At 53.6% G+C, this 18,943-nt stretch overlaps 1 protein-coding gene across 3 annotated transcripts in view; it reads left to right on the plus strand.

Moving 5' to 3' along the window:
- Positions 1-18,943, plus strand: part of afg2b (AFG2 AAA ATPase homolog B) — a 64,811-nt gene that overhangs the window by 15,720 nt on the left and 30,148 nt on the right. Inside the window, exon 6 of one of the 3 annotated variants that reach the window (XM_063066269.1) lies at positions 4,299-8,775. The exons of the other annotated variants lie outside the window; for them this stretch is intronic. Within the exon in view, the coding sequence (XP_062922339.1) occupies positions 4,299-4,367 (69 nt within the window). The 3' untranslated portion in view covers positions 4,368-8,775. Of the gene's footprint in view, positions 1-4,298; positions 8,776-18,943 lie in introns of those variants that run through there. 3 annotated transcript variants of the gene reach the window in all.

Below are 18,943 nucleotides of genomic sequence, written 5' to 3' on the forward strand. Positions count from 1 at the left end.
GTGTGTTGTCTGAGATGGCTGAGTTGGGTGTTTGTGTTGTCTTGGATGGGTGACTGGGACGTGTGTGTTGTCTGGGATGGGTGAGTGGGGCGTGTGTTGTCTGGGATGGGTGAGTGGGGTGTGTGTTTTCTGGGATGGGTGAGTGGGGCGTGTGTGTGTTGTCTGGGATGGGTGACTGGGACGTATGTTGTCTGGGATGGGTGAGTGGTGTGTGTGTTGTCTGGGATAGGTGAGTGGTGTGTGTGTTGTCTGGGATGGGTGAGTGGTGTGTGTGTTGTCTGGGATGGGTGACTGGGGCGTGTGTGTGTTGTCTGGGATGGGTGACTGGGGCGTGTGTGTGTTGTCTGGGATCGGTGAGTGGGGTGTGTGTTGTCTGGGGTGTGTGAGTGGGATTGTGTTGTCTGGGATGGGTGAGTGGTGTGTGTTGTCTGGGATGGGTGAGTGGGGTATGTGTGTTTGGGATGGGTGAGTGGTGTGTGTGTGTTGTCTGGGATGGGTGACTGGGACGTGTGTGTGTTGTCTGGGATGGGTGAGTGGGGTGTGTGTTGTCTGGGATGGGTGACTGGGGCGTGTGTGTTGTCTGGGATGGGTGACTGGGGCGTGTGTGTTGTCTGGGATGGGTGACTGGGGCGTGTGTGTTGTCTGGGATGGGTGAGTGGGACGTGTGTGTTGTCTGGGATGGGTGAGTGGGACGTGTGTGTTGTCTGGGATGGGTGAGTGGGACGTGTGTGTTTGGGATGTGTGTGTTGTCTGGGATGGGTGAGTGGGGTGTGTGTTGTTACGGATGGGTGAGTGGTGTGTTTGTGTTCTCTGGGATGGGTGAGTGGGACGTGTGTTGTCTGGGTTGGGTGAGTGGGGTGTGTGTTGTCTGGGATGGGTGACTGGGATGTGTGTGTGTTGTCTGGGATGGGTGAGTGGGGCGTGTGTTGTCAGGGATGGGTGAGTGGGGTGTGTGTGTGTTGTCTGGGATGGGTGAGTGGGACGTGTGTGTTGTCCAGGATGGGTGAGTGGTGTGTGTGTTGTCTGGGATGAGTGAGTGGTGTGTGTGTTGCCTGGGATGGGTGAGTGGGTGTGTGTGTTCTCTGGGATGGGTGAGTGGGGTGTGTGTTGCCTGGGATGGGTGAGTGGTGTGTGTGTGTTGTCTGGGATGGGTGACTGGGGTGTGTGTGTTGTCTGGGATGTGTGTGTTGTCTGGGATGTGTGAGTGGTGTGTGTGTTGTCTGGGATGGGTGAGTGGGGTATGTGTGTTTGGGATGGGTGAGTGGTGTGTGTGCATTGTCTGGGATGGGTGACTGAGGCGTGTGTGTGTTGTCTGGGATGGGTGACTGGGACGTGTGTTTGGGATGGGTGAGTGGGGTGTGTGTTGTCTAGGATGGGTGTGTGGGATGTGTGTGTTGTCTGGGATGGGTGACTGGGGTGTGTGTTGTTTGGGATGGGTGATGGGGCGTGTGTGTTGTCTGGGATGGGTGAGTGGGGTATGTATTGTCAGGGATGGGTGAGTGGGGTGTGTGTGTTGTCTGGGATGGGTGAGTGGGGTGTGTGTTGTCTGGGATGGGTGAGTGGGGTGTGTTGTCAAGGATGGGTGAGTGGGACGTGTGTGTTGTCTGGGATGGGTGAGTGGAGTGTGTGTGTTGTCTGGGATGGCTGAGTGGGGTGTGTGTTGTGTGGGGTGTGTGTTGTCTGGGATGGGTGAGTGGGACGTGTGTGTTGTCTGGGATGGGTGAGTGGAGTGTGTGTGTTGTCTGGGATGGCTGAGTGGGGTGTGTGTTGTCTGGGATGGGTGTGTGGGACGTGTGTTGTCTGGGATGGCTGAGTTGGGTGTTTGTGTTGTCTGGGATGGGTGAGTGGAGTGTGTGTGTTGTCTGGGATGGCTGAGTGGGGTGTGTGTTGTGTGGGGTGTGTGTTGTCTGGGATGGGTGAGTGGGACGTGTGTGTTGTCTGGGATGGGTGAGTGGAGTGTGTGTGTTGTCTGGGATGGGTGTGTGGGACGTGTGTTGTCTGGGATGGCTGAGTTGGGTGTTTGTGTTGTCTTGGATGGGTGAGTGGGGCGTGTGTGTGTTGTCTGGGATTGATGAGTGGTGTGTGTGTGTTGTCTGGGATGGGTGACTGGGGCGTGTGTTGACTGGGATGGGTGACTGGGGCATGTGTTGTCTGGGATGGGTGACTGGGGCGTGTTGTCTGGGATGGGTGTGTGGGACGTTTGTGTTGTCTGGGATGGGTGAGTGGGGCGTGTGTGTGTTGTCTGGGATGGGTGACGGGCGTGTGTTTGTCGACTGGGATGGGTGACGGGCGTGTGTGTGTCGTCTGGGATGGGTGACTGGGGCGTGTGTGTTGTCTGGGATGGGTGACTGGGGCGTGTGTGTTGTCTGGGATGGGTGACTGGGGCGTGTGTGTGTTGTCTGGGATGGGTGACTGGGGCGTGTGTGTGTTGAATGGGATGGGTGACTGGGGCGTGTGTGTTGTCTGGGATGGGTGACTGGGGTGTGTGTGTTGTCTGGGATGGGTGACTGGGGCGTGTGTGTTGTCTGGGATGGGTGACTGGGGCGTGTGTGTTGTCTGGGATGGGTGACTGGGGCGTGTGTGTTGTCTGGGATGGGTGACTGGGGCGTGTGTGTGTTGTCTGGGATGGGTGACTGGGGCGTGTGTGTGTTGTCTGGGATGGGTGTGTGGGACGTTTGTGTTGTCTGGGATGGGTGACTGGGACATTTGTGTTGTCTGGGATGGGTGACTGGGGCGTGTGTGTTGTCTGGGATGGGTGACTGGGGCGTGTGTGTTGTCTGGGATGGGTGACTGGGGCGTGTGTGTGTTGTCTGGGATGGGTGAGTCGGACATGTGTGTTGTCTGGGATGGGTGAGTTGGGTGTTTGTGTTGTCTTGGATGGGTGACTGGGGCATGTGTATGTGTTGTCTGGGATGGGTGACTGGGGCGTGTGTGTGTTGTCTGGGATGGGTGACTGGGGCGTGTGTGTTTTCTGGGATGGGTGACTGGGGCGTGTGTGTGTTGTCTGGGATGGGTGACTGGGGCGTGTGTGTGTTGTCTGGGATGGGTGACTGGGGCGTGTGTGTGTTGTCTGGGATGGGTGACTGGGGCGTGTGTGTGTTGTCTGGGATGGGTGACTGGGGCGTGTGTGTGTTGTCTGGGATGGGTGACTGGGGCGTGTGTGTGTTGTCTGGGATGGGTGAGTCGGACGTGTGTGTTGTCTGGGATGGGTGACTGGGGCGTGTGTGTTGTCTGGGATGGGTATAAATTTTAATCCTGTTTATCATCGGATGGATAAAGTGTGTGACCCACCTGCACAAGCACTGGCCCTAAGTTGTCACGCAGTGTGGTGCTGGGACTTGATTCAGACTCCAGGAGAGGGGTTTCCATGCCGTGGACCCTTGCCATTGACTGGGGGGTCTGTGCTATCCAGGTTGGGAACCCCTTCTCTGGAACAAAGCAAACGAGATCAGGAAGCAGCTCGGGAACTAACATGATGAGGGGCGGGCTCGTTGGGTATCAGAACACAGCAGAGGTTGTTCGGCACTCAACGCCTGTGTCTGTCTCTACTGCAGCCGTGTCACTCCTTTGTTTGTTTACTGATCTTTCAGGGGTGCAGAAATCCTGGCACAGTCGGTGTTCAGGGCTGTTGGACAGCTTCTACCGGCCTTGAGGTGTAGCTGGGTGTAGCCACAGTACTGTGTGTTCCAGCAGATGAACCGAGTGAGGGTCAAGTTTTATTTGGTACCGGCTGCCTTTCTTACTGGTCAAGGTTGTGGGCATGCGAGGTGCTCGGTGTGGCCTCGGTGAGAAACTGTAGCTCAGTGTCTGTGCCAAGGCTGCTGGGAATGTTGAAGGCAGTCGATGTCCTGCTGATTGGACGGCCTGCCTTGGCGTGGACGGATTTGACCCATCTGTGTGTTCTTGCCCCTGAACATGGTGGTGCAGTAAGATTGGGGTTCAGTTCCTGCTGCTGTCTGCGAGGAGTTTGTACCTCCTCTCAGACCGCGTGGGGTTTTCTCTGGGTGATCTGGCTTCCTCACACATTCTGAAGATGTATGGGTTGGGGTTAGCAAGTTTTGTTTCCTCATGCATTTTGAAGACGTACGGGTTGAGGTTATTAAGTTGTGCGCATGCTATGTTGGCTCTGCAAGCACAGTGATACTTGTGGCTGCACGGTCTCACTGATTTGATTTGGTGGAAGTGATGCCATTTCGCCGTGTGTTTCAATGTACATATGAGAAATAAAGCTAATCTTTGAAGAACTCCTCTAGGCAGGTGGCGCGTGCTCCGTCATACTCCTGCCTTGTGTCTTGCAGGTGGTGCAGGACGTGAGTCGCTCACTGCAGGGTACACGCTCTCTGAGCCACTCTGTACCACAGGGGTGATGTGTTTGATTGGACAGTTACTGCTGATTGTGGCTAGAGAGAGCGTGTTACGGGAGGTGGTCTGCAGGCTCCATGCAGGCACGGACTCTTCATCTGAGGCACTGTACAGGAAAATAAACCTTGTACAATTCTGCCAGCGAGCTCCCCTCCTCTCACCTCCGTCGAAAGTTCAGAGTAAATTCATTATTAAACCACAGATGTGTCACCATACAGAATCCTGAGATTCCTCTTCTGTGGGCATTCACAGTAAATACAGACACGCAATAGAAATAACAAGAAGACAGACAAACTACCACTGTGCAAAAGACAACAGCACAAAAAGAGAGAATGTATAATAAATGTATCAGCAAAAATTTCAAGAACATGAGAGGAAGAGTCCTTGAAAGTGTTATGGGAACAGTTCAGTGCTGGCTTGAGTGAAGTTATCCACACTGGCTGAGGGGTAATAGGTAGGAGTGAAGTTATCCATTCTGGTTGAGGGGTAATAACAGGTGCAAGGAGGAAGGAGCTGAGGAGAGTTAAGCCGAGGACACTGCCTTGAGGAGCCCCCTGCACTGGTGTTTGGGTCCATCAGTAACTGCAACCGACACACCCAAAATGCTGGTGGAACGCAGCAGTCCTGGCGAAGGGTTTCGGCCTGAAACGTTGACTGTACCTCTTCCTATAGATGCTGCCTGGCCTGCTGCGTTCACCAGCATTTTGTGTGTGTTGCTTGAATTTCCAGCATCTGCAGGTTTCCTCGTGTTTGAGCAACTAGAGCCATCTTCCTCTGTGCTACAACCTCTGGAGGCTCTCCCTTTGTGTCCATGCCTTCCTGATGTCGAGACTCATTTCTGGAGCTCATCTATTGGGTGACATGGTAGTGTAGCGGTTGGCGTAATGCTTAATAGCGCCTGCGGCCCCAGTTTGACTCCCACCACTGTCTAAGGATTTTGGACGTTCTGCCTGTGACTGCGTGCGTCTGTGTTGGGTTCTCCAGTTTCCTCCCACAGTCCAAACGTGTACGGGTAGTAGGTTACTCTGGTCACACGGCTATACCAGCTCGTCAAGCTGCAAGAACCAGTTCCTGTGCTGGATCTTAAACATAGAGGTGAGCTTTATTTATCACGTACATCAAAACGTACGATGACACCTGGGAGGACACTGGATGCTGGGGTGGGGGCCTCTGTCGGTGCCAGGACGGTCTGAGGATGTGCTGGGCGAGGCCTGCAAGTTTCACCATGCCTGTGGAGCTAGCAGAGTGTGCCCACAACTGACCCTCACCCATACATCTGTGGAATACGAGAGGAAACCTGCATAGTCACAGTTAGAATGTACAAACGTCTTAGCAACTGTGGCGGAAATCAAACTCCTTGGTGGGCCAGTGATGAGGTTTAGAGGAGAGTGCTGCTGACAGATTCATACAGGCTATCAGTGGGGTGAGTCATTTGTAATCTGAGAGTATTGCCTGGAGAGGGACCCCTCGCTTTGTGGCTGAGCTGGAGTATCTGGGCTGCCTTGTCTTGTTTTCTGCAGGAACGGTATACCTGGCAATGTTTCCTGTTGGGTAGGTGCCAGGGCTATTGGACAGTGGCAGGTTGTCCGGAGGTGTGGCTAGTTCTGCAACACCGAGCTCAGTGTCACAGTGTCTGATTTCACCGGGCCAGGACAGCTCCTGCTGCCAGTAGACGGGATGTATAATGGGTGTCGTAGACGATATAAAGATTGGTAGCATTGTGAATAATCTAGCAGATTGCGTATAGATTGGGTTGAGAAATGACAGATGGCCAAATGACTGTCGCCGAGTGTGAGATGTTGAGATCAAAGGAACAATATACTGTTAAACAACACACACAAAATGCTAGAGCAACTCAGCATCTATGGAAAGGAGTAAAGCAGGACACTCTAGGGGACTGGAAAGGAAGGGGGCAGACTCCAGAAGAAGGTGTTATACTATTGATCTGCAGGGCAATCCATAGCCCCCTGTAAGTGGCCTACCTGCCAGCTAATAACCGTGCATCGCATGTTTGCCTTTATAAGTCAAGGAAGTGAGTTCAGGAGTTGGGAAAGTTTTATAAAACTCTAGTTATACTGCTTCCATAAGACCATGAGACATATGAGCAGAATTAGGTCATTCTGACCATCATGGCTAATCCCAGATCCCATTCAAGCCCATACCTCTGCCTTCTCGCTATAACCTTTGATGCCCTGGCTGATCAGAAAACGATCAACTTCCACCTTAAATATACCCACGGACCTCGACGCTACTACAGTCTGTGGGAGAGCATTCCACAGATTCACTACTCTCTTGCTAAAAAAATTCCTCCTTACCTCTGTTTTAATAGGTTGTCCCTCAAATCTGAGACTGTGCCCTCTAGTTCTACATCCCCCCACCATAGGAAGCATCCACTCCACATCAAACCTGATCTAGTCCTTTCAACATTCAGTAGGTTTCACTGAGATCCCCCCACATTCTTCTAAATTCCAGTGAGTACAGGCCTAAAGCTGCCAAACACTTCTCATATGTTAATCCCTTGATTCCCGGAATCATCCTCATGAACCTCCTCCGGACTCTCTCCAATGACAACACATCCTTTCTGAGATATGGGGCCCAAAACTGTTGACAATACTCCAAGTGCAGCCTGACTAGTGTCTTATAAAGGCTCAGCATTATCTCCTTGTTTTTATATTCTATTCCCCTTGAAATAAATGCCAACATTGCATTTGCCGCTTTTAGCACAGACTCAACCTGTAAATTAACCTTCTGGGAGTCTTGCATAATGACTCCTAAGTCCCTCTGCACCTCTGATGTTTGAACCTTCTCCCCATTTAGATAATAGTCCACACTATTGTTCCTTTTACCAAAATGCATTATCTTACATTTCCCAAAACTGTATTCCATCTGCCACTTTTTTGTCCATTCTTCCAATTTGTCTAAGTCCTGCTGCAATCGCATTGCTTCCTCAGCAGTACCTATCCCTCCACCTATCTTCGTATCATCTTCAAACTTTGCCACAAAGCCATCAATTCCATTATCTCGATCATTGACAAACAATGTGAAAAGTAGCAGTCACAATACTGACCCCTGAGGAACACCACTAGTCACTGCAGCCAACCAGAAAAGGCCCCTTTTATTCCCATTCACTGCCTCTTGCCTGTCAGCTATTCCTTCAATCATGCCAGTATCTTTCCTGTAATGCCACAGAATTTTAGTCTCCAAGTCCCTCCAAACCTCTTCCTTAATAATAGACTCCAACACTTTCCCAACCACTGAGGTTAGGCTAACTGGTCTATAATTTCCTTTCTTTTGCCTCCTTCCCTTAAAGAATGGAGTGCCATTTATAATCTTCCAGTTCTCAGGGACCATGTCAGAATCAAATGATTCTCGAAAGACCAATGCATTCATTATCCCTTCAGCAACCTCTCTCAGGGATGTAGTCCATCTGGTTCAGGTAACTTATCCACAAGAAGATAAACCTTTGAGTTTGCCTAGTATTTTTTCCTTTGGAACAGCAATGGCACTCACTCCTGCTCCCTGACGCTCACAGACCACTGGCACACTGCCAGTGTCTTCCACAGTGAAGACTGATAGAAAGTACCCATTAAGTTCATCTGCCATATCTTTGTCCCCATTACTACCACACCAGAACCATTTTCCAGTGGTTCAATATCAACTCTCACCTCTCTTTTACTCTTTATATAACTGAAGAATTTTTTAGTATCCTGCTTTATATTATTGGCTAGTTTACCCTCATATTTCATCTTTTCCCTTCTTATAGCTTTTTTAGTTGCCTTTTGTTGGATTTTAAAAGCTTCCCAATCATCCAACTTCCCACTCACTTCTGCTACCGTATGTGCCCTTTCCTTGGCTTTTATGCAGTCCTTAACTTCTTTTATCAGCCATGGTTGCCTACCCCTGCCATTTGAGAACTTCTTCCTCTGTTGGACATGTCTATCCTGTGCCTTGTGAACTAATCCCAGCTATCTCTGCTCTGCCATCATCCCCGCCAGTATCCCTCTCCAATCCACCTGGCTAAGCTCCTCTCTCATGCCTCTGTAATTCCCTTTATTCCATGGCAATACAGACACTTGTGACTTCTGCTTCTCCCTCTCAAACTGCGGTACGAATTCAATCATATTATCATCACTGCCTCTTCAGGGTTCCTTTACATTAAGCTTCTGGAATATTGCCTAGAGTTCTGGTCATCCCATTGTAGAAAGGATGTGGAGGCTTTAAAGAGGGTGCCAAAGAGAATGACCAGGATGCTAGATGGATTAAAGGGCATGAGCTATAAGGAGACTTTAGACAAACTTGGGTTGTTTTCTCTGGAGTGGCAGAGATTGATCGGAGATCTCTTAGAGGTTTATGAGATTGGGAGGCATAGATGTAGAGTAGACAGACAGTAAGTACCACAGGACTTGCATTGAAGGTGAGGGTAAGTGTTTTTTTACTGAGGGGTGGGTGCCTGGCAAGTGCTGCCAGGGGTGGTGATGGGGGTAAATACAACAGGATGAGCAAGGAATGGAGGGCATGGGCACTGCAGGTTGGAGGGATCAGGTTGGTATTTAATTGCTAGACTGGCACATCTTTGTGGGCCAAAGGACCTATGTACTGTCCTATTGTTGATAAACTAAAGGCTGATGTATACCTGTGCATACTAGCTTACGCCGTAGCCTACGCAAGTGGGCTACACCATTGTGAGCATTTATACTTGTGCGTTGGTGTGTCTGCGTTGCTCTGCCATTCACCGCCAAAACACTAGTTGCTGGTGGGGTTTCTATGGCAACTGAAACTGAAGGAGGGTGAATTTTCTGTATGTACAGTGTAGTATCACTAAACAGAATCGTGAATTTTGAGCCAAAATCCATTTGTCGAAAAAAATTGGCACGTCATGCATGCACACACACCTGCCCACACAAGGCTTCATGGTCATGGTAGTCTTTCTTGGGGTAAACATAATTTCGGAAGTCTGTAAAGCTTTATGGAAAGCATTGCAGCCAGAGTTCCTTCCCTGCCCTTCAGTCACCCAATGGGAAGCTATTGCAGCGTAGGAGGAAATGCGATGCTGCCAAGTGGACCAATCACAGTTGCTGCGGTTTGCGTTGCCGCGACGCGTAGTTACATTTTGGGAGAGGGTTTGCGTAGAGTACTGCATAGGGTTCGTGGCTATGCCGTACCTGCGGCGTCCATTTGACACACAAGTAGAAATCAGCCTTAAGACTCTGCAAATTCGTCTCACACAGGCTGTGAGTTATTGATTTCAGTCTAGACATCAGTCTCCTGATGATCAAGAGAAGCACTCTGCAAGGACAACTAAGGAGGATATTTGTCTTGACAAGATTCACTGCTAAAATTAGTGCCAAGGTCAGTGCCTGGCACCTCAGCCAGTTTAATAAAACAACTGACAAGCTGCTGAAGATGTCACATTTCAAGGTGAACTGGAACCAAAAACGACTTGGAGTGGGTTTGAAACGAGCCTGTTTCCTCCTTTCTGGTTTAACCTTTGCTTTAACACGTCGATTCCACTGCAGCTCAGTGGTTTCCTGAGGCACGTATCTCACGCAGGCAGCCTAGACCCGCACACAGAGCTCGTGTGATTGTGGTAAAACAACTTTACTCTGAATTCATCCTGGAAAATAGCAGACCATCGTATCACTTACCTCCTGATTCCTGACTGTCCCTGCTCTCTGATTGCTGACCGTCCCTGCTGTCTGGTTGCTGACCGTCCCTGCTGTCTGGTTGCTGGCCGTCCCTGCTGTCTGGTTGCTGGCCGTCCCTGCTGTCTGGTTGCTGGCCGTCCCTGCTGTCTGGTTGCTGGCCGTCCCTGCTGTCTGGTTGCTGGCCGTCCCTGCTGTCTGGTTGCTGGCCGTCCCTGCTGTCTGGTTGCTGGCCGTCCCTGCTGTCTGGTTGCTGGCCGTCCCTGCTGTCTGGTTGCTGGCCGTCCCTGCTGTCTGGTTGCTGGCCGTCCCTGCTGTCTGGTTGCTGGCCGTCCCTGCTGTCTGGTTGCTGGCCGTCCCTGCTGTCTGGTTGCTGGCCGTGACTGCTCTCGATGATAAGATCTCCCAAGTTTCTTGAAGCTCCATGCCCTTTGTTCACCAATCATTTATTAGTACCTCAATCTCTGTTTTCTGTTGAAACAGGTGACCTCTTATTTCCACAGAAAATCCATCTGCCTTATCTGTTCCTGCTTGTGAAACCTTTTATATCCTGACAAAAGTTGAGAAGCAGGACAGCAAAGGTAGTAATCTCGGGATTACTGCCTGTGCCACGTGACAGTGAGTATAGGAATAGAGTGAGGTGGAGGATAAATGTGTGGCTGAGGGATTGGAGCAGGGGGCAGGGATTCAGATTTCTGGATCATTGAGACTGAGACCTCTTTTGGGGCAGGTGTGACCTGTACAAGAAGGACGGGTTGCACTTGAATCCCAGGGGGACCAATATCCTGGCGGGGAGGTTTGCTAAGGCTACTGGGGAGAGTTTAAACTAGAATTGTTGCGGGGTGGGAACCGAACTGGAGAGACTGGGGAAGAGGCGGTTGGCTCACAAATTGAGAAAGCTTGGAGACAGTGTGTGAGGGAGGATAGGCCGGTGATAGAGAAGGGACGTGCTCAGACCGACGGTTTGAGATGTGTCTATTTTAACGCAAGGAGTATTGTGAACAAAGCGGATGAGCTTAGAGCGTGGATCAGTACTTGGAGCTATGATGTGGTGGCCATTACAGAGACTTGGATGACTCGGGCACAGGAATGGTTACTTACAGTGCTGGGTATTAGATGTTTCAGAAGGGACAAGGAGGGAGGCAAAAGAGGTGGGGGCATGGCACTGTTGATCAGAGATAGTGTCACAGCTGCAGAAAAGGTGGATGCCATGGAGGGATTGTCTACAGAGTCTCTGTGGTTGGAGGTTAGGAACAGGAAGGGGTCAATAACTCTACTGGGTGTTTTTTATAGACCGCCCAATAGTAACAGGGATATCGAGGAGCAGATAGGGAAACAGATCCTGGAAAGGTGTAATAATAACAGAGTTGTTGTGGGAGATTTAATTTCCCAAATATCGATTGGCATCTCCCAAGAGCAAGGGGTTTAGATGGGGTGGAGTTTGTTAGGTGTGTTCAGGAAGGTTTTTTGACACAATATGTAGATAAGCCTGCAAGAGGAGAGGCTGTACCTGGTTAGGTGTCAGATCTCTCAGTGGGAGAGCATTTTGGAGACAGTGATCATAATTCTATCTCCTTTACAATAGCATTGGAGAAACATAGGAACAGACAAGTCAGAAAAGCATTTAATTCGAGTAAGGAGAGTTATGAGGCTATCAGGCAGGAACTTGGAAGCTTAAATTGGGAACAGATGTTCTCAGGGAAAGGTACGGAAGAAATGTGGCAAATGTTCAGGGGATATTTGTGTGGAGTTCTGCATAGGTACGTTCCAATGAGACTGGGAAGTTATGGGAGGCTACAGGAACTGTGATGTACAAAGGCTGTAGTAAATCTAGTCAGGAAGAAAAGAAAAGCTTACGAAAGGTTCAGAGAGCTAGGTTATGTTAGAGATCTAGAAGATTATAAGGCTAACAGGAAGGAGCTTAAGAAGGAAATTAGGAGAGCCAGAAGGGGCCATGAGAAGGCCTTGGCAGGCAGGATTAAGGAAAACCCCAAGGCATTCTACAAGTATGTGAAGAGCAAGAGGATAAGACATGAAAGAATAGGACCTATCAAGTGTGACAGTGGGAAAGTGTGTATGGAACCGAAGGAAATAGCAGAGGTACTTAGTGAATACTGAAGTGAAGTATTCATTATGGAAAAGGATCTTGGTGATTGTAGTGATGACTTGCAGCGGAGTGAAAAATTTGAGCATGTAGATATTAAGCAAGAGGATGTGCTGGAGCTTTTGGAAAGCATCAAGTTGGTTAAGTCGCCGGGACCAGATGAGATGTACCCCAGGCTACTGTGGGAGGTGGGGGAGGAGATTGCTGAGCCTCTGGCAATGATCTTTGCATCATCAATGGGGACGGGAGAGGTTCCGGATGATTGGAGGGTTGCGGATGTTGTTCAAGAAAGTGAGTAGAGATAGCCCAGGAAATTATAGACCAGTGAGTCTTACTTCAGTGGTTGGTAAGTTGATGGAGAAGATCCTAAGAGGCAGGATTTATGAACATTTGGAGAGGTATAATATGATTAGGAATAGTCAGCATGGCTTTGTCAAAGGCAGGTTGTGCCTTACGAGCCGGATTGCATTTTTTGAGGATGTGACTAAACACATTTATGAAGGAAGAGCAGTAGATGCAGTGTATATGGATTTCAGCAAGGCATTTGACAAGGTACCCCAAGCAAGGATTATTGTGAAAGTAAGGAGGCATGGGATCCAAGGGGACCTTGCTTTGTGGATCCAGAACTGGCTTAGCCACAGAAGGCAATGAGTGGTTGTTAAACGGGTCATATTCTGCATGGAGATCGGTGACCAGTAGTGTGCCTCAAGGATCTGTTCTGGGACCCTTACTCTTCGTGATTTTTATAAATGACCTGGATGAGGAAGTGGAGGGATGGGTTAGTAAGTTTGCTGATGACACAAAGGTTGGGGGTGTTGTGGATAGTGTGGAGGGCTGTCAGAGGTTACAGTGGGACATTGATAGGATGCAAAACTGGGCTGAGAAGTGGCAGATGGAGTTCAACCCAGATAAGTGTGAGGTGGTTCATTTTGGTAGGTCAAATATGATGGCAGAATATAGTATTAGTGGTAAGATTCTTGGCATTGTGGACGATCAGAGGATTCTTGGGGTCTGAGTCTATAGGACGCTCAAAGCTGCTGTGCAGGTTGACTCTGTGGTTAAGAAGGCATACGGTGCATTGGCCTTCATCAATCATGGAATTGAATTTAGGAGCTGAGAGGTAATGTTGCAGCTATATAGGACCCTGGTCAGACCCCACTTGGAGTACTGTGCTCAGTTCTGGTCGCCTCACTACAGGAAGGATATGGAGCCATAGAAAGGGTGCAGAGGAGATTTACAAGGATGTTGCCTGGATTGGGGAGCATGCCTTATGAAAACAGGTTGAGTGAACTCGGCCTTAGCGACGGAGAATGAGAGGTGACCTGATAGAGGTGTATAAGATGATGAGAGGCATTGATCGTGTGGATAGCCAGAGGCTTTTCCCCAGGACTGAAATGGCTGCCACAAGAGGGCACAGGTTTAAGTGGCTTGGGAGTAGGTACAGAGATGTCAGGGGTATGTTTTTTACTCAGAGTGGTGAATGTGTGGAATGGGCTGCCGGCAATGGTGGTGGAGGCGGATATGATAAGGTCTTTTAGGAGACTTTTTGATAGGTACATGGAGCTTAGAAAAATAGAGGGCTATGGGTAAGCCTTGTAATTTCTAAGGTAGGGACATGTTCGGCACAACTTTGTGGGTTAAGGGGCCTGTATTGTGCTGTAGGTTTTCTATGTTTCTAAAATATCTCCTTCCTAAACCCCGTGCTCCCCGCACCCCCCAGCCGCCCTGAAACCCCGTGCTCCCCGCACACCCCAGCTGCCTCTGAAACCCCGTCCTCCCCGCACCCCCCCAGCTGCCCCTGAAACCCCGTGCTCCCCGCACCCGCCAGCTGCCCCTGAAACCCCGTCCTCCCCGCACCCCCCCAGCTGCCCCTGAAACCCCGTGCTCCCCGCACCCCCCCAGCTGCCCCTGAAACCCCGTCCTCCCCGCACCCCCCAGCTGCCCCTGAAACCCCGTCCTCCCCGCACCCCCCCAGCTGCCCCTGAAACCCCGTGCTCCCCGCACCCCCCAGCCGCCCTGAAACCCCGTCCTCCCCGCACCCCCCCAGCTGCCCCTGAAACCCCGTGCTCCCCGCACCCCCCCAGCTGCCCCTGAAACCCCGTGCTCCCCGCACCCCCCCAGCTGCCCCTGAAACCCCATCCTCCCCGCACCCGCCAGCTGCCCCTGAAACCCCGTCCTCCCCGCACCCCCCCAGCTGCCCCTGAAACCCCGTGCTCCCCGCACCCCCCAGCCGCCCTGAAACCCGGTGCTCCCAGCACCCCCCAGCTGCCCCTGAAACCCCATTCCCCGCACCCGCCAGCTGCCCCTGAAACCCCGTGCTCCCCACACCCCCCCAGCTGCCCCTGAAACCCCGTCCTCCCCGCACCCCCCCAGCTGCCCCTGAAACCCCATCCTCCCCGCACCCGCCAGCTGCCCCTGAAACCCCGTCCTCCCCGCACCCCCCCAGCTGCCCCTGAAACCCCGTGCTCCCCGCACCCCCCAGCCGCCCTGAAACCCCGTGCTCCCAGCACCCCCCAGCTGCCCCTGAAACCCCATCCTCCCCGCACCCGCCAGCTGCCCCTGAAACCCCGTGCTCCCCGCACCCCCCCAGCTGCCCCTGAAACCCCGTCCTCCCCGCACCCCCCCAGCTGCCCCTGAAACCCTGTGTTTCCTCCACAGCCACTACTGGTGCCTCTTGTATTTTCTCATTTCGTTCCCAGCTTCCAACATCCAGTAATTTTTCACTTCCACTCCCCTCGTCACAAGCCACAGTGGCACACGGTTAAAGATTAAGGATAAGTTTTATTTGTCACATGTAAACAGAAACATGCAGTGATATACCTCAAACATCCAGCATTTGTACTGGGTGCAGCCTGCAAGGGTCTCCCTGCTTCCAGCGCCAACACAGCATACCCGATCTTACTAACCCCAACCCGTATATCTTTGGAATGTGGGAGGATACACAGGGTCACAGGGAAAAAGAACAAATTGTAACATACTGCAGTTTTTCTAAATCATCACAGGAAACAGAGACAAAGACCCATAAGGACACAGGCAGAAACCTGCTGTCTCACCCCTCACCACCCGACGGGCAGCAACCTGCTCTCTCACCCCTCACCACCCGACGGGCAGCAACCTGCTCTCTCACCCCTCACCACCCGACGGGCAGAAACCTGCTCTCTCACCCCTCACCACCCGACGGGCAGAAACCTGCTCTCTCACCCCTCAGCACCCGACGGGCAGAAACCTGCTCTCTCACCCCTCACCACCCGACGGGCAGAAACCTGCTCTCTCACCCCTCACCACCCGACGGGCAGAAACCTGCTCCCTCACCCCTCACCACCCGACGGGCAGAAACCTGCTCTCTCACCCCTCACCACCCGACGGGCAGAAACCTGCTCCCTCACCCCTCACCACCCGACGGGCAGAAACCTGCTGTCTCACCCATCTCAACCCGACGGGCAGAAACCTGCTCCCTCACCCCTCACCGCCCAACAGGCGGAAACCTGCTCTCTCACCCCTCACCACCCGACGGGCAGAAACCTGCTCCCTCACCCCTCACCACCCGACGGGCAGAAACCTGCTCCCTCACCCCTCACCGCCCAACAGGCGGAAACCTGCTCCCTCACCCCTCACCACCCGACAGGCAGAAACCTGCTCTCTCACCCCTCACCACCTGACGGGCAGAAACCTGCTCTCTCACCCCTCACCACCTGACGGGCAGAAACCTGCTCTCTCACTCCTCACCACCCGATGGGCAAAAACCTGCTGTCTCACCCCTCACCACGCGACGGGCAGAAACCTGCTGTCTCACCCATCTCAACCCGACGGGCAGAAACCTGCTGTCTCACCCCTCACCACCTGACGGGCAGAAACCTGCTGTCTCACCCATCACTACCCGACGGGCAGAAACCTGCTGTCTCACCCCTCACCACCCGACGGGCAGCAACCTGCTCTCTCACCCCTCACCACCCGACAGGCAGCAACCTGCTCTCTCACCCCTCACCACCCGACGGGCAGAAACCTGCTCTCTCACCCCTCACCACCCGACAGGCAGAAACCTGCTCTCTCACCCCTCACCACCCGACGGGCAGAAACCTGCTCCCTCACCCCTCACCACCCGACGGGCAGAAACCTGCTCTCTCACCCCTCACCACCCGACGGGCAGAAACCTGCTCCCTCACCCCTCACCACCCGACGGGCAGAAACCTGCTCTCTCGCCCCTCACCACCCGACGGGCAGAAACCTGCTGTCTCACCCCTCACCACCCGACGGGCAGAAACCTGCTGTCTCACCCCTCACCACCCGACGGGCAGAAACCTGCTGTCTCACCCCTCACCACCCGACGGGCAGAAACCTGCTCTCTCACCCCTCACCACCCGACAGGCAGAAACCTGCTGTCTCACCCATCACCACCCAATGGGCAGAAACCTGCTCTCTCACCCCTCACCACCCGACAGGCAGAAACCTGCTGTCTCACCCATCACCACCCAACGGGCAGAAACCTGCTCTCTCACCCCTCACCACCCGACAGGCAGAAACCTGCTCTCTCACCCCTCACCACCCGACGGGCAGAAACCTGCTCCCTCACCCCTCACCACCCGACGGGCAGAAACCTGCTCTCTCACCCCTCACCACCCGACGGGCAGAAACCTGCTCCCTCACCCCTCACCACCCGACGGGCAGAAACCTGCTCTCTCGCCCCTCACCACCCGACGGGCAGAAACCTGCTGTCTCACCCCTCACCACCCGACGGGCAGAAACCTGCTGTCTCACCCCTCACCACCCGACGGGCAGAAACCTGCTGTCTCACCCCTCACCACCCGACGGGCAGAAACCTGCTCTCTCACCCCTCACCACCCGACAGGCAGAAACCTGCTGTCTCACCCATCACCACCCAATGGGCAGAAACCTGCTCTCTCACCCCTCACCACCCGACAGGCAGAAACCTGCTGTCTCACCCATCACCACCCAACGGGCAGAAACCTGCTCTCTCACCCCTCACCACCCGACAGGCAGAAACCTGCTCTCTCACCCCTCACCACCCGACAGGCAGAAACCTGCTCTCTCACCCCTCACCACCCAACGGGCCGAAACCTGCTCTCTCACTCCTCACCACCCGATGGGCAAAAACCTGCTCTCTCACCCCTCACCACGCGACGGGCAGACAGCTGATGTCTCACCCCTCACCACCTGATGGGCAGAAACCTGCTGTCTCACCCATCTCAACCCGACGGGCAGAAACCTGCTCCCTCACCCCTCACCGCCCAACGGGCGGAAACTTGCTCCCTCACCCCTCACCACCCGACAGGCAGAAACCTGCTGTCTCACCCCTCACCACCTGACGGGCAGAAACCTGCTGTCTCACCCCTCACCACCTGACGGGCAGAAACCTGCTCTCTCACCACTCACCACCCGACAGGCAGAAACCTGCTCTCTCACCCCTCACCACCCGACGGGCAGAAACCTGCTGTCTCACCCCTCACCACCCGACGGGCAGAAACCTGCTCTCTCACCCTTCACCACCCGACGGGCAGAAACCTGCTGTCTCACCCCTCACCACCCAACGGGCAGAAACCTGCTCTCTCACCCCTCACCACCCGACGGGCAGAAACCTGCTGTCTCACCCCTCACCACCCGACGGGCAGAAACCTGCTCTCTCACCCCTCACCACCCAACGGGCAGAAACCTGCTCTCTCACCCCTCACCACCTGACGGGCAGAAACCTGCTGTCTCACCCCTCACCACCCAACGGGCAGAAACCTGCTCTCTCACCCCTCACCACCCGACAGGCAGAAACCTGCTCTCTCACCCCTCACCACCTGACGGGCAGAAACCTGCTCTCTCACCCCTCACCACCCGACAGGCAGAAACCTGCTGTCTCACCCATCTCAACCCGACGGGCAGAAACCTGCTCCCTCACCCCTCACCGCCCAACAGGCGGAAACCTGCTCCCTCACCCCTCACCACCCGACAGGCAGAAACCTGCTGTCTCACCCCTCACCACCTGACGGGCAGAAACCTGCTCTCTCACCCCTCACCACCCGACGGGCAGAAACCTGCTCTCTCACCCCTCACCACCCGACGGGCAGAAACCTGCTGTCTCACCCCTCACCACCCGACAGGCAGAAACCTGCTCTCTCACCCCTCAGCACCCGACGGGCAGAAACCTGCTCTCTCACCCCTCACCACCCGACGGGCAGAAACCTGCTCTCTCACCCATCACCACCCGACGGGCAGAAACCTGCTCTCTCACCCCTCACCACCCGACGGGCAGAAACCTGCTGTCTCACCCCTCACCACCCGACGGGCAGAAACCTGCTCTCTCACCCCTCACCACCCGACGGGCAGAAACCTGCTGTCTCACCCCTCACCACCCGACGGGCAGAAACCTGCTCTCTCACCCCTCACCACCCGACAGGCAGAAACCTGCTCTCTCACCCCTCACCACCTGACGGGCAGAAACCTGCTCTCTCACCCCTCACCACCTGACGGGCAGAAACCTGCTCTCTCACTCCTCACCACCCGATGGGCAAAAACCTGCTCTCTCACCCCTCACCACGCGACGGGCAGAAACCTGCTGTCTCACCCATCTCAACCCGACGGGCAGAAACCTGCTGTCTCACCCCTCACCACCTGACGGGCAGAAACCTGCTGTCTCACCCATCACTACCCGACGGGCAGAAACCTGCTGTCTCACCCCTCACCACCCGACGGGCAGAAACCTGCTGTCTCACCCATCACCACCCGACGGGCAGAAACCTGCTCCCTCACCCCTCACCACCCGACAGGCAGAAACCTGCTGTCTCACCCATCACCACCCGATGGGCAGCAACCTGCTCCCTCACCCCTCACC

This window comes from Mobula hypostoma, chromosome 13, assembly GCF_963921235.1.
Source record: "Mobula hypostoma chromosome 13, sMobHyp1.1, whole genome shotgun sequence".
Classification (NCBI taxonomy): domain Eukaryota; kingdom Metazoa; phylum Chordata; class Chondrichthyes; order Myliobatiformes; family Myliobatidae; genus Mobula; species Mobula hypostoma.